Raw genomic sequence first — 13,621 nt, 5'->3', positions numbered from 1 at the left:
TCAGTTTTTTTACCTAGGTGAGGTCTAAGAGTATAAAAGTCAAACAACTAATTAAGAATTTCCCAACTTAAAGTCTTGAACCATTGACAATGAAAGATATATTACACATAAATTGAATCAAATCAATCATTTAAAAAGGAAACGATTAAAAAACCTATTAGATTCAAAGGCACTGCCCTCATTATGTATGGACTTCATTTCAATACCCCTCCGCCTCCTATGGGTGTGACTGTGACCTTTTCATGTCTGCCCCTCTTTTTTTATCACAAGCTTCTTAATGTCCATTTTGTTTTATATAAGGACCCGGAACTTGCAATTATTTATTTCTTCATTATAAGTATTCAATGACACAGAATATCTAAAACGGCTTCAGAGACCCACATAAGGAGCAGCACTAATTAAAATGTGGAGTGAAATAGTTAGCTATCATGAATCATCATAGTCATCTTAATTTATCTTTCTTTTCAATGCATCGACAGTTAATCGTAGTTACCTTCCGCGTTACGAATCTCTGTTCAAGGATCATTATCTGCTTATCATTTTAATTGTTAACAAATTAATATTGAATGTTTCCCAAGCAACGTGGTAGTAGCACATACAATCATGGACGTGTAGCTACAGAGAGATGGGTAGTTGGTATATGTAAAAATCAGCTCTTATAGAGTGAGTGTTAATCAAACTCCCCAACACGTATCATTGCTTTGACAAAGGAAATATGTACCCACAATTTAAGGTTCTTATAGCTTTTAACACATCATATATTCATATATTGTGTACTTATTAAAATTTGGAGTTTATCCCAGATCAGGATGAACGAAGTTAATGTGAGCTTCAAAGATAATAGCTTATGTGAAGGCTGAAGTGAAGGAATGATATATATCTCAAAGTATCACGTAATCATCTGACAAGTGTATTTTGTGAATCTTGTAAACCACAAATGTTGGTTGGATGAGGCTTATTTGGTCTTAGTCAAGTTTTAGGTTTTAATTAAGACTTCCAGTTTTTATTAGAATAATGGTTCTTAAAACGTCACCCACTAAGCCACAGCCCCCACGAAGAGGTAATTGGATAAGTTTTATCAATGAAAAAACAGTTATACTGTTATTTTCCATAAAAGTCAAATCCATACCATTTCTATTCCAAAATAGATCATAACTATCAAATAATGAAACATCAAAGATTAATAAATAATAAGGATATCTGATTGTAAATATAATCGTTTATAAACTTTAAAATAATAACAATATATTGTAACAGGAAAAGACCATTAAAAGGGGAAAAACAATACTTGAAAAATTTGTCTAAAAGATGATAAAATATATAATATAATTACCTTCACATGAAGACTATAAAAATGAAATAATATATTGTCTAAAAGAAGAAATAAATACAATTATTTTCAAAATAACTATGTAAAAAAATAAAATAAAATATTAAAAACTAGAAAAAAAGATGGGCAATGCTTAAATAATAATATTATATTTGCAACTAAATCCCCAAATAAAAATAATTAACATAATATTAAAATATTATAAATAAATAAAATCAGAGAGAAGCCTCGTCCTTAAAAACATGTCACATCAAATATGGAGTGTACCATACAACAAATTAACATTACGTACGTATTAGTTAGTTTTCTATGCTGGAAACCGATTATGTGTAGACGCACATGCTGCTGTGTGACAGATAGAGAAGACTGAAGAATTGAAGCAGATAGAAGGTCATCTCATTCATCAATTATTGGGACTTTAGGAGTTTTCTTTTTTTATCTTCGTTGTGCACCACTGCTTCATTTTAACGTTGCTAAATAAATTGTGGCCAGTAGCCCTTGTCTGTTTCTGCGTATCAGTTTTCATTACTCTACCTGAAAGCGAAAGATATATATCATATTTAACTCCTTTGCTTTAATGGCGTTGAGATTTTGTTGAAAATAATCATATTCATTATTTCATTTACCTCTCATTGCTCCAACGAAAGAATCCTAAATATTGATCCTATGATCATTATCACAAAATCTTTGGACCCTACTTGCTCCACTACAATATAATATCGAACAAGTCCTCAATGATCACTTAAACTTTTTCTTCTTTTTCTCATTATTTTAAAGAAAAAAAAACCTTAAATAACTGCTTAAATATTTTTTTAAAAAAATTTATATATATAAAAAAGTTTTCAATGTAAAACACGGTTGCATAACTTCTAAAATAATAATAATAAAATATTTTTTTTCATAAATCAAAGTCAAGTTATCCATGGAAAAATTAAATGAGAGATTTTTTTAAAAAATAGAATAATAAAAATTAATTATAACAAAAAAATTAATTCATTTGTTTTTTATTTTATTTCTTTATAAACATTTGTTGAGCATTTATCCAAGAAGACACGTACTACGTACTATTTATAACAAGTACTTGAAGAAAAATGAGTACTTATAACTATTATTATTTGCAGCAGCAGCATTTGGCCATCCCTTGCAATTTGCAATCACCATGCTGCTATTGGGTTTACAAGCAAAACTCATTTTATTGGAAAAGAGGTTAAAGAACCACCACGCACCAACTCCAAGCCGTAGTTGTGATTATGAAGATGGTGATGGTTGCTGCGAGTACCTACTGGTTGCTGCTAATTAACGTGAAATCATACTAATTTGTGTGACTTGAACAACAAGCCCAATTCATCAAATGCATTTTTTGTTTATATCTTGAGTTTCTTTCGACAATTATAAACTTTTATTTGTCATCCTTTTGGTGCAAAAATTGAGTTTCTATGATGAGACCAAGGTAGTGTTTTTTGTGGTAATTCTCTCTTTTTATTATACTTTTCGTTGACGTGGTTTGGGGGAAAAAGAGAGGAGAAAACCAAATCGACATTGATCAAGTTGGATGTGAAAATACTAAAATTTTAATCAAATCAAAATAAACTAATTATATATATATATATATATATATATATATATATATATATATATATATATATTAACTTTATAAATATGAAATGATGATGATATTTTGTGAATGATATACAATAGTGATGAAGCTCACTCATTTTCTTTGAAGGAATCAAATATAAAAATTAAATTAAATTATATTTGTAATTAATATATTAAATTTAACCAACAAAAAGTTATAATAATTTATCACATATCACAAAAATTAAAATTATATAAATGAAACAAAAAATATAAGATATTCATTATAGTAAACCCATTAGGTTGGCTTAGTCGAGAGGAGTTGAATATGCCTAAATACAGGAGAAATTAAGTTTGATCTTAATTATTGTCATTGCAAAACAAAAAAAAGGTCATTATAGCAATCTCAATGATTTATAAAATATTTATTATATTTAGATATCATATTTAAAGTTTTAAAAACAAAATAATTAATGATAAACTTAAGTTTGATCTTATATTACTCTATCTTTTCTTCAGTAGTGATAAACTTTTCCACTTTCCATATTTACTATGGCCGAGTCCCTTATCGATCACGCAAGGAGGTCTACTCCACCAACCGTCCCTTGAGGTGACGTGCAGAGTCTGAACTTATGCTCATTGATTGAAAAAATTATCCATATGATCATGAATAGAATCTCACTATCAATTATATTAATTAATTTTATGACTATTTTTAAATAAAATTTAAATTTATGAAAATATTAATAAAAAAGAGCTAGTTTAACTATTTTTATTGGTATTAATAAATTAGATGTTCATTTCTTATATATAAAAATGAAGATAATATACCAAAGATAATTGCATTATTTCACTTTTAACCAAAGATTTTAAATTTGAGTACGGTTCAGAATAAAAAAGATGGAGGTAATATATATTTATGTTTTTAAATATTTATTTATAAAGAACTTTATTTACACAGTTTTGTCTTGTTTAAATTGCTTCAAATCAATATATTATATATACAAATCCAATCAGACATTTTTTTATGATGTATGCATATATTATTGCAGCAGTAGCAGCCAAGGATTTATCTATGCTTTCTAAACCTGCCGGCTAATATTTGACTTTGCTCATATTCTTTCCTTCTTGTTATTTTTCAATGATATTTTTATATTTAGCACTGATGACATATATTTACCTTTTCTCCTTTTTATTTATTTTTTTCTTGAGAAGACGCATGCAGATGATATTTACCTTTTATTTTGTTTCATTAAGGATATGCACTTTTACTTTGAATGGCATGCACATGTATGACTGGTGAGTGCTGAGTAAAACATATTTTGTGTTTCTTCTCCTAGCTATATATATAATTTATATATATAGACTGGTTATTAACATTGTGAATATTCTTCCAATATTTTCCCGCTTTCTAGAAGTGACAACTGGTTCCTCACTTCACACATTCTGTTGGAAAAAGAAAATTGAAAAGAAAATAAAATCTTCTTCGTGGACTTAATTTATGAATGTGGATAGTTATATATCTTACGTGTGTCTCAAGATACGTATATAGAACAATAAAAGCGAACGTGAGATAGACTACCATACCACCGGGTCAATTAATTACTTGGGATGGAGAATAGTGTTGTGCATGCGTCTCTTTCATTCATCAAATTGTATGTTTTTTGAGCTACAGCCAACAAACAGAACCAAACAATCACCAAGAAATCTAATACTAAACAAATAAAACCTCTAGAGAAAAATGATGCAACTCATCTAGAAGGCTATTTGTTCCTTATTAATATTTTTTATAAGTTGAAGCACAAAGTGACAAATTGCATTCCCCACGAGTGGCGTGAAGACTGCTAGCGGCCAAATTCCGTGGAGTTATTTTTTGTGGTTATTTGGATTTGTTACTTCACAATCACGACTCTGTATATCTCGTATGCTTTTCCTTCTAACTGTGTTCCACGCGTATGATCTTTTATTTATTATTATTATTATTCATGGTTTTGGTTCATTTGTATTATATTATTTTTATGGCACCCTTGCTCTATTTAAATATTTACTATTTAGGATTGGATGCACGGTTCAGAGCGAAAAGAAGTAGAGGAAATTGTTTGATTATTTTAAGTAATTAGTTTTTTTTTTTAAATTAAATGATATGAATAAAATAAAAATATGATAATTTTTTTAGTTATTTTTAATTTAAAATTAAAAAAGTAACCATTAATTTCCTATTTTCTCTATTTCTTCTTTCCAAAGGTAGATTATATTAATAAACTCGTCCCAAAATTCATCAAAGTAACTCTCAGCTTGATTTGTCATGGTGTAGATTTGGGCTCAATCATTTGCCTGGTTCAAAGCTATCCCAATGAAGCCCATTGTTTATGCGGTCTCTCTCTCTAGACGCAGACCCACCCACACGCGTATCCTTAAACAAGATTTATTTATTTATTTATTTATGAAAAACTAAAAGAGGAAGATATAATGCAAAACTAAACAATGGAAGAGATAATGAGCCTCACTTTTTCTCTCACTGCTCTTCCTTCCTTCCTAATTTCATTAAAAAAAAAAAAAACATAGCAGAGGAAGAGGTGAAGAAATTCATCAATGTAGATTATTTCATAATAAGAGGGTTTGTTGTATTACGCCACTAAGCAATTTCTTTTGTAGAAGTAAACAGTTTTCTTAACTAATGTACTTACCGCGCTTTTTCAAGTATTGATTCTCAAATATTTGTTTATGCTTTTCATTTATATAAATTTTGCTTAACGTTGGATTCAAAAGGGAGAGCTTGAGCACCAATTGACCAAAGGAAGGGAACATAACAATTAATGGAGAGAAGATGGTTATTCTAGTCCAAAGTTTTTATTAATTTTTAATAGGACGACCCGTTAAACCACTAAGTGTGGTCCTAATGACAAAGGGTTGTTTTAATTTAACATCTGTGGTAAATATTAGGGGAGAAAAGTTGATCTTCTATAGACAATGAAGCAGAATGTGAATGAGTGATAATCAATCGTGTTGCATTGCATGGGTGTAAGTGCAGCTTCTATACTGAACCAGCTCCTCCGCAAGCAAAACCTGAAACCACATCCACACTCACAAACCCAACCCGCCACCAATGCAGTGATCAACACGATCCTCACGTACCTCAAAGCGGGTCGCATCCGAAAAGCCACTTCCATTCTCTTCGCCTTCCCCAAGCCCTTCCCTTTCTCTCTCTACGCCCTCTTCTTCCGCCTCTGCTCCTCCCACCGCGCCGTCGTGGAGGCCCGCAAGGTCGAGTCCCACCTGCTCACCTTCTCCCCCAACCCCCCCACCTTCCTCCTCAACCGCGCCATCGAAGCCTACGCCAAATGCCACTGCCTCCGCGACGCCCGCGAACTGTTCGACGAAATGCCCCAACCAGATGGCGGCTCCTGGAACGCCCTCATTACCGCTTATTCCCAATTGGGTTTCCCCAACGAGACCTTTTCCTTGTTCCTGTGCATGACTAGGTCTGGTTTTTTCCCTACTGAGGTTACTTTTGCTAGCGTTCTCGCCTCTTGTGCTGCTTCTTCTGAGCTTCTTCTTTCCAAGCAGGTTCATGGGTTGGTGACAAAGTTTGGCTTTTGTGGCAACGTGATTCTCGGGAGTTCCCTTGTTGATGTTTATGGAAAGTGCGGGGTAATGGCTGATGCTCGCAGGATGTTTCATGAGATTCCGCAGCCTAATGCTGTCACTTGGAATGTGATAGTGAGGCGGTATCTCGATGCCGGTGATGCAAAGGAGGCGGTTTTCATGTTCTCGCGGATGTTTTCCACCTCGGCGGTTAGGCCGATGAATTTTACTTTCTCTAATGCTCTTGTTGCTTGTTCCAGCGTGTCTGCACTCCGGGAGGGGGTGCAGATTCATGGGGTGGTTGTGAAGTTGGGTCTCCGTGAGGATAATGTTGTTTCAAGCTCGCTTGTGAACATGTATGTCAAGTGTGGTAGGCTGGAGGATGGTTTTCAGGTTTTTGATCAGCTTGGGTTTAGAGATTTGGTGTGTTGGACTTCCATTGTGTCGGGGTATGCGATGAGTGGGAAAACTTTGGAGGCAAGAGAGTTCTTTGATGAGATGCCTGAACGGAATGTGATCTCGTGGAATGCAATGTTGGCGGGATATACTCAGTGCTCTGAATGGTCCAAGGCGTTAGACTTTGTGTATCTCATGCTTGATGTGATTAAAGATGTGGATCATGTGACTCTTGGTTTGTTGTTAAATGTTTCGGCGGGCATTTCAGATCATGAAATGGGGAAACAGGTTCATGGATATATCTATAGACATGGCTTCCACTCAGACCTTAGGCTCAGCAATGCCCTTCTTGACATGTATGGCAAATGTGGGAACTTGAACAGCACCAGGGTTTGGTTTAACCAGATGAGTGATAGGCGTGACAGGGTTTCTTGGAATGCTTTGTTGGCTAGCTATGGTCAGCATCAATTAAGTGAACAGGCACTAACAATGTTTTCAAAGATGCAGTGGGAGACAAAACCAACCCAGTATACATTTGTAACCCTTTTGTTAGCATGTGCAAATACCTTTACGCTTTGTCTTGGCAAACAAATTCATGGATTCATCATTAGACATGGATTTCACATAGATACTGTAACCAGAACTGCTTTGGTTTACATGTACTGTAAATGTCGTTGTCTTGAGTATGCTATTGAGGTTCTGAAGAGGGCAGTTTCCAGGGATGTGATCATTTGGAATACCATAATTATGGGATGTGTTCACAACCATAAGGGTAAAGAAGCGCTTGAACTCTTTGTGATAATGGAAGCTGAAGGCATCAAGCCAGACCATGTGACCTTTAAGGGTATACTGCTTGCTTGCATTGAAGAAGGCCTTGTTGAGTTTGGCACTGGATGCTTTAAGTCTATGAGCAGTGAATTCCATGTCCTGCCCCGGATGGAGCATTATGACTGCATGATTGAACTCTACAGTCGGCATAGATACATGGACGAGCTCGAGAATTTTATGAGGACAATGACAATGGAGCCCACACTTCCCATGTTGAAAAGAGTTCTTGATGTCTGTCAGAAAAATGAGTGCCCAAGATTGGGAGAATGGATTGCAGAAAAAATTAATGAATTCAAATACTAAGTAATTTCAACAAGCAGCGATGGGAGCTGATATTTGTTTCATGACTTTCATTATAAAGGCCATACATCAGATGGCAAATATATGCAATGGAATATGACTATGATCAAGGTCCTGTCTGTAATGATGATAATCGGATCAATCCCTGGATTTGCTACTACAGGACTACTACTTTCTGCAGTTGCAGTGAGCAAGACATTCTTTGATTTTGCTGAAAGAAAAATAATCATGGTGTCTATTTTTCAAGGAACTAGTGCCGTAGTGGGCCTTAAGGTTTACATGGAGTCTATTTTTCAAGTTTATAAGCATACTTTAACATACATTTGAGGAAATCATACGATATTGAAGCATTGAGGGGAAGTGTCGTAATTTGGAACTACCTGATCCTTGTTTGGAGAATAAATTGCAGAAGGAAGCTTTTTTTGCAATTTGGGATTTGAACTCTGATGAAACTATAGCTGGTTTGGAAATTGCAAGGATAGACGGTGATGAAATAATGTGGTAGGAAATGCAAATGATAGTGTGTCTTGACAGTGGGCACGCCGAAACATGATTGTTACGTCAACCAAAACTACTCAATTAGGGGAGAGCTACATCTCATTATACAGTTGGATTCTCAGCAAAATATTTATGTGGAAAGCTGAGAACTAATGGTTTCATAGGATACTTTTGCTTAATTTGGGGGTGTTTTCATTTGGTCAATTTAGTAGTACGTTCAATGGTTAATATATATGCCTTGAAAAATAAATATTGTGCTCAACAAATTCGCTTCTCCGCTCTTCCTTTCCAAGCGGCCAAGGAGCCACCCACTCCCTTGGGAACCATTTAATTTTTGTTTTCCTCATCCACTTGTAAATTGTAATATTTCTACTTTTGAATTCATTATATTAACGATTTGCTAAAAGGAATATATGTGAAATTCTGAAAACTTGGTTTTATTTACATGTATTAGCCTCACACAATGTGTTTTTAATGATGCAAAAATCTCCTAAGATACAATATGTTCTTTTGGGATAAACTCAGGTGACAAGAATTGACAGAAAATAATTTGTTAACTAATATCGCAGAGAAAAGAGAGAAGATGATAACAGAACAGAAGAGAGCCAGAGAGCTAATATGTTTCATGAATCATGGTAAGAGCAAGAGAGAGGGACATATATTGTTTAAAAAAAATGGAAGTCTATATATATTAATATTGGATAAAATTTGCCCAAATAAAGTCTTAAATAGACTAAGTTAAAATATCAGAAAATCTTAAAGGATAGACTAACTTAAAGCTTATCCCATAAGAACTGTTTAGGTAAAATAAAATTTTAATGTTAAGATAAAACTATTTTTAATATTCCTTGTTTAATCAATGTGCGATTAGTGAGTATTATACATACTAACTTTTGAGATATTTACAAATTGCACAACACACCGAACCCGATGAGTTACGGGTAACCAATATGTAAAAATAGAGAATAAGGAAGTGAGAATGGTCACAGAATGAGTATATGGTATCATTGACATGGAATTGCATGGCCTGGTACGCACGCTTCAGTCTTGGTCCACGCTTCGTGAAGGGAGGCAACTCCACGTGGCATTCCTTAAAACCGGCATCCTAAACTCCTCCGTCGCCGTAGCAAACCGGCTTCTCCAACTATATTCTCGCTGCCGCAATCTCCAGGATGCGTCCCACTTGTTCGACGAAATGCCCCAAACAAATTCTTTCTCTTGGAACACCCTGGTCCAAGCGCACCTCAACTCAGGTCACACCCACAGTGCCCTCCACTTGTTCAATGCCATGCCTCACAAGACCCACTTCTCATGGAACATGGTCGTTTCCGCATTTGCCAAGTCCGGACACCTCCAACTAGCCCACTCTCTCTTCAATGCCATGCCCTCCAAGAACCACCTCGTCTGGAATTCCATAATTCATAGTTATTCCCGACACGGGCATCCCGGGAAAGCGCTGTTCCTCTTCAAGAGCATGAACTTGGACCCTTCACAAATAGTGTACCGTGATGCCTTTGTGCTGGCCACTGCTCTTGGCGCTTGTGCTGACTCGCTGGCTCTCAACTGTGGGAAACAAGTCCATGCGCGTGTTTTTGTCGATGGCATGGGGTTGGAGCTTGACAGGGTCTTGTGCAGCTCTCTGATTAACCTGTATGGGAAGTGTGGTGATTTGGATAGTGCTGCTCGCATTGTGAGTTTTGTGAGGGATGTGGATGAGTTCTCTTTGTCAGCTTTGATATCTGGTTATGCCAATGCTGGCAGAATGAGGGAGGCAAGAAGTGTTTTTGATAGTAAGGTTGATCCGTGTGCTGTGCTGTGGAATTCGATTATTTCAGGTTATGTGTCCAATGGTGAGGAGGTGGAAGCGGTGAATCTTTTCAGTGCAATGCTTAGGAATGGTGTTCAGGGAGATGCGTCTGCTGTTGCTAATATTTTGAGTGCAGCCAGTGGTTTGCTCGTTGTTGAACTTGTTAAGCAAATGCATGTGTATGCTTGTAAAGCTGGTGTGACTCATGATATAGTGGTTGCTAGTTCTCTTCTTGATGCCTACTCCAAATGTCAAAGCCCTTGTGAAGCTTGCAAGTTGTTTAGTGAGCTCAAAGAGTATGATACCATTTTGCTTAATACTATGATCACTGTGTATTCTAATTGTGGAAGGATTGAAGATGCAAAATTGATTTTTAACACGATGCCTAGTAAAACCTTAATTTCATGGAATTCGATCCTTGTTGGCCTAACTCAGAATGCATGTCCGAGCGAAGCATTGAATATTTTTAGTCAGATGAATAAGCTGGACTTGAAAATGGACAGGTTTAGCTTTGCTAGTGTTATTAGTGCTTGTGCCTGCAGATCATCCCTTGAACTTGGTGAGCAAGTATTTGGTAAAGCTATTACCATCGGGCTTGAATCTGACCAGATAATTTCTACCTCCCTTGTTGATTTTTATTGTAAATGTGGTTTTGTTGAGATAGGGCGAAAAGTTTTTGATGGAATGGTAAAAACTGATGAAGTCTCTTGGAACACAATGTTGATGGGGTATGCCACAAATGGATATGGAATTGAAGCACTGACACTCTTTTGTGAAATGACGTATGGTGGTGTCTGGCCTTCTGCCATTACTTTTACTGGAGTTCTCTCAGCCTGTGATCATAGTGGTTTGGTTGAAGAAGGAAGAAATTTGTTCCATACAATGAAACATTCATATAATATAAATCCAGGGATTGAACATTTCTCTTGCATGGTTGACCTTTTTGCCCGAGCTGGATACTTTGAGGAAGCAATGGATCTTATTGAAGAGATGCCTTTTCAGGCTGATGCAAACATGTGGTTGTCAGTATTGAGAGGCTGCATAGCTCATGGAAATAAGACTATTGGCAAGATGGCTGCAGAGCAAATCATTCAGCTTGAACCTGAAAATACAGGTGCTTATATACAATTATCTAACATACTTGCATCTTCTGGGGACTGGGAAGGATCAGCACTAGTAAGAGAACTGATGAGAGATAAACATTTTCAGAAGATTCCTGGTTGCAGTTGGGCAGATTGTTGAATGAGAAACTCCGCTGAGCTTTTTAGTTTCCAGGTGAAGGTTAACCAATCTGAGGAGGAAACTCTGGACAGAAATAAGCTTGGAACCACCATTAGCTTTCAAAAGTGTTTTTGGCCCATTTTCAGGTTGACTAACTGATTTGAAGAGAATGAACAGCTTAAAAGTATGTGGCTCTAGTTGGGTTAAAGTAAGTTTCTTGCTCTAGCAGGTGGCACTTTGAGTGTTGGACTATTAGCTTCAAAAATTGAAAAAACTTGACGCTTACAATCACATTCTTTACTGTCAGTGACATCAATCTAACCAACGAACATGTTATGCTGTCTGCACCAAAGCATATTATGTAGTCTAGTAAACTTGCAGTTATTTTATACATCATCTCAAACTGAATTTGGTTGATGGGGAAGGGAATTGGTCATATGATTGTGCCATAACAATCTTCTTTCTCTGCTAAGAGCCTTATCCTCTAGCTGTGATTCGGGTGTAAATTTGGAGCACAGCTAATCTTAGCAAACATCGGTTGTACATATTGTTGCAAAGTGTTTATAGGAAGTTGTCTTGAGGTTCAGAAAACTAACTTATTGGAACAAAGCCTCTAGGGAGTATTTGGAATTATTTGCAAATGTTGGTTCCTTACAGGTTGTGTCATGTGTGGGTTGGATTGGTGCTACTGCTATCTATCACAAGGCAGAAGTTTTGGGACGTTAGGCCTCCCTAGAATTGCACCGGGAGTAAAAATGAGAGGAAAACAATTTTGATCCCATTAATTCCCCTTTTCTTCTCTCCAAATATTTGAACAAAACAAGTTTTTTTTTATAGAAAAATTCCCCCCTTTTCCTTTCATCATTTCCCATCAAATTGAACACTATGTAATTGTAAATGACTCCTATTATGTAAATGACTATTGGACCATTGACTGTGTAGATTGATTCACTGTGCACCGGTCCAAGTGGATGTTGGCCCATATGCTTACTTTTTTTTGTTTCAAAAACATCTAATTTATTAGTAGACTTAAATGATCTACGCACTAGTTCAAAATGACTTTTTTTTATAAAAAAAAAAAGATGATTTTTTTTGCAGATAAAGCAAAAAATAAGTAAATAATTTGGTTTATAAAATCCGTAAATCAAACACATATAACTCGACATTTTTTGCAAATTAACCTATGTAGATCAATAATTAAGTCGAGCAAAATTCAATTGGTCTGGGTTACGTGAATTGATCCACAACCCACCTATTTCCACTATTTATATTAAGATTGTAGAGGATTCGTTTCTTTTTTTCTTTTTTAATTACTTGCATGTGTTTTTATGAAAAGAAAATAAAAATTGTTGCAGAAAATATTTAAATTTAAATTACTTAACAAATTTAATGCAAATAATAACTGAAGATAAATAGACGAGAGGAATGTTAAAAGTTAACACTCCAATATATGTGAATCTTATTCATTATAAGACTCAGTAGATAAGGAAAAAAAAAGACAATTTAATCAGTTCTACATAAAACTCACAAAATTATAAAATATATATCATTTGTCATGTGTAACAAGCAAGTACAATTCTTATCAAAAGTTTGGTTTTGATATTAGACTTATAGAGTTAATGAAAACCTTGTGTTACTTTCCTATATTACTTTACTATCACGAAATTTTTTTGGTACATAAAAATTCAAATTAGGGAAAGACACTCATTTGCGAGGTAAAAAACACATTACCAATCTCAACAAAAAAATTTAATGAAATTTATATATCATCTACTAATAGAGAAAATATGAGAATTGAACTCAAATTTGATTAATTTATCATATTTATGGTAAAGTAATAATAGGTATTTTACTCGTACAACCAAATACTAACATCACATATAATAATAATAATAATAATAATAATAATAATAATAATAATAATAATAATAATAATAATAATAATAATAATAATAAGTTGTGAGTTATTATCTCTTGACCGGAAAAAAAAGAAAAAAAATGTGATCGAATTAAAATATAAGTAACTTTTAACTAATTATCATATTCAAAATACTTCTTCATTTAATTAGAGTTTCATT

At 34.7% G+C, this 13,621-nt stretch overlaps 2 protein-coding genes across 2 annotated transcripts; both read left to right on the top strand.

Annotated features, from left to right (window-relative positions):
• Positions 1 to 5,401: 5,401 nt before the first annotated feature.
• Positions 5,402 to 8,945, top strand: LOC114410368 (pentatricopeptide repeat-containing protein At3g26540). Its single transcript, XM_028374290.1, has one exon. The coding sequence runs from the start codon at positions 5,924 to 5,926 to the stop codon at positions 8,018 to 8,020; it is 2,097 nt and encodes a 698-aa protein (XP_028230091.1). The 5' UTR covers positions 5,402 to 5,923; the 3' UTR covers positions 8,021 to 8,945.
• Positions 8,946 to 9,363: 418 nt separating this feature from the next.
• Positions 9,364 to 12,524, top strand: LOC114410367 (putative pentatricopeptide repeat-containing protein At1g77010, mitochondrial). The gene has a single exon (XM_028374289.1). It carries the CDS (start codon positions 9,528 to 9,530, stop codon positions 11,562 to 11,564), a length of 2,037 nt encoding a protein of 678 aa, XP_028230090.1. The 5' UTR covers positions 9,364 to 9,527; the 3' UTR covers positions 11,565 to 12,524.
• Positions 12,525 to 13,621: the final 1,097 nt, after the last annotated feature.

The sequence above is a fragment of the Glycine soja genome, chromosome 4 (assembly GCF_004193775.1).
Source record: "Glycine soja cultivar W05 chromosome 4, ASM419377v2, whole genome shotgun sequence".
Lineage (NCBI taxonomy): Eukaryota > Viridiplantae > Streptophyta > Magnoliopsida > Fabales > Fabaceae > Glycine > Glycine soja.
The sequence above is the reverse complement of the archived record's forward strand: the minus strand, read 5'-3'. Positions and strand labels throughout refer to the sequence as shown.

Bases quoted from the DNA above. Each gene is read 5' to 3' on its own strand.
- LOC114410368 (XM_028374290.1), top strand. From the start codon at position 5,924: ATGGGTGTAAGTGCAGCTTCTATACTGAACCAGCTCCTCCGCAAGCAA.
- LOC114410367 (XM_028374289.1), top strand. From the start codon at position 9,528: ATGGAATTGCATGGCCTGGTACGCACGCTTCAGTCTTGGTCCACGCTT.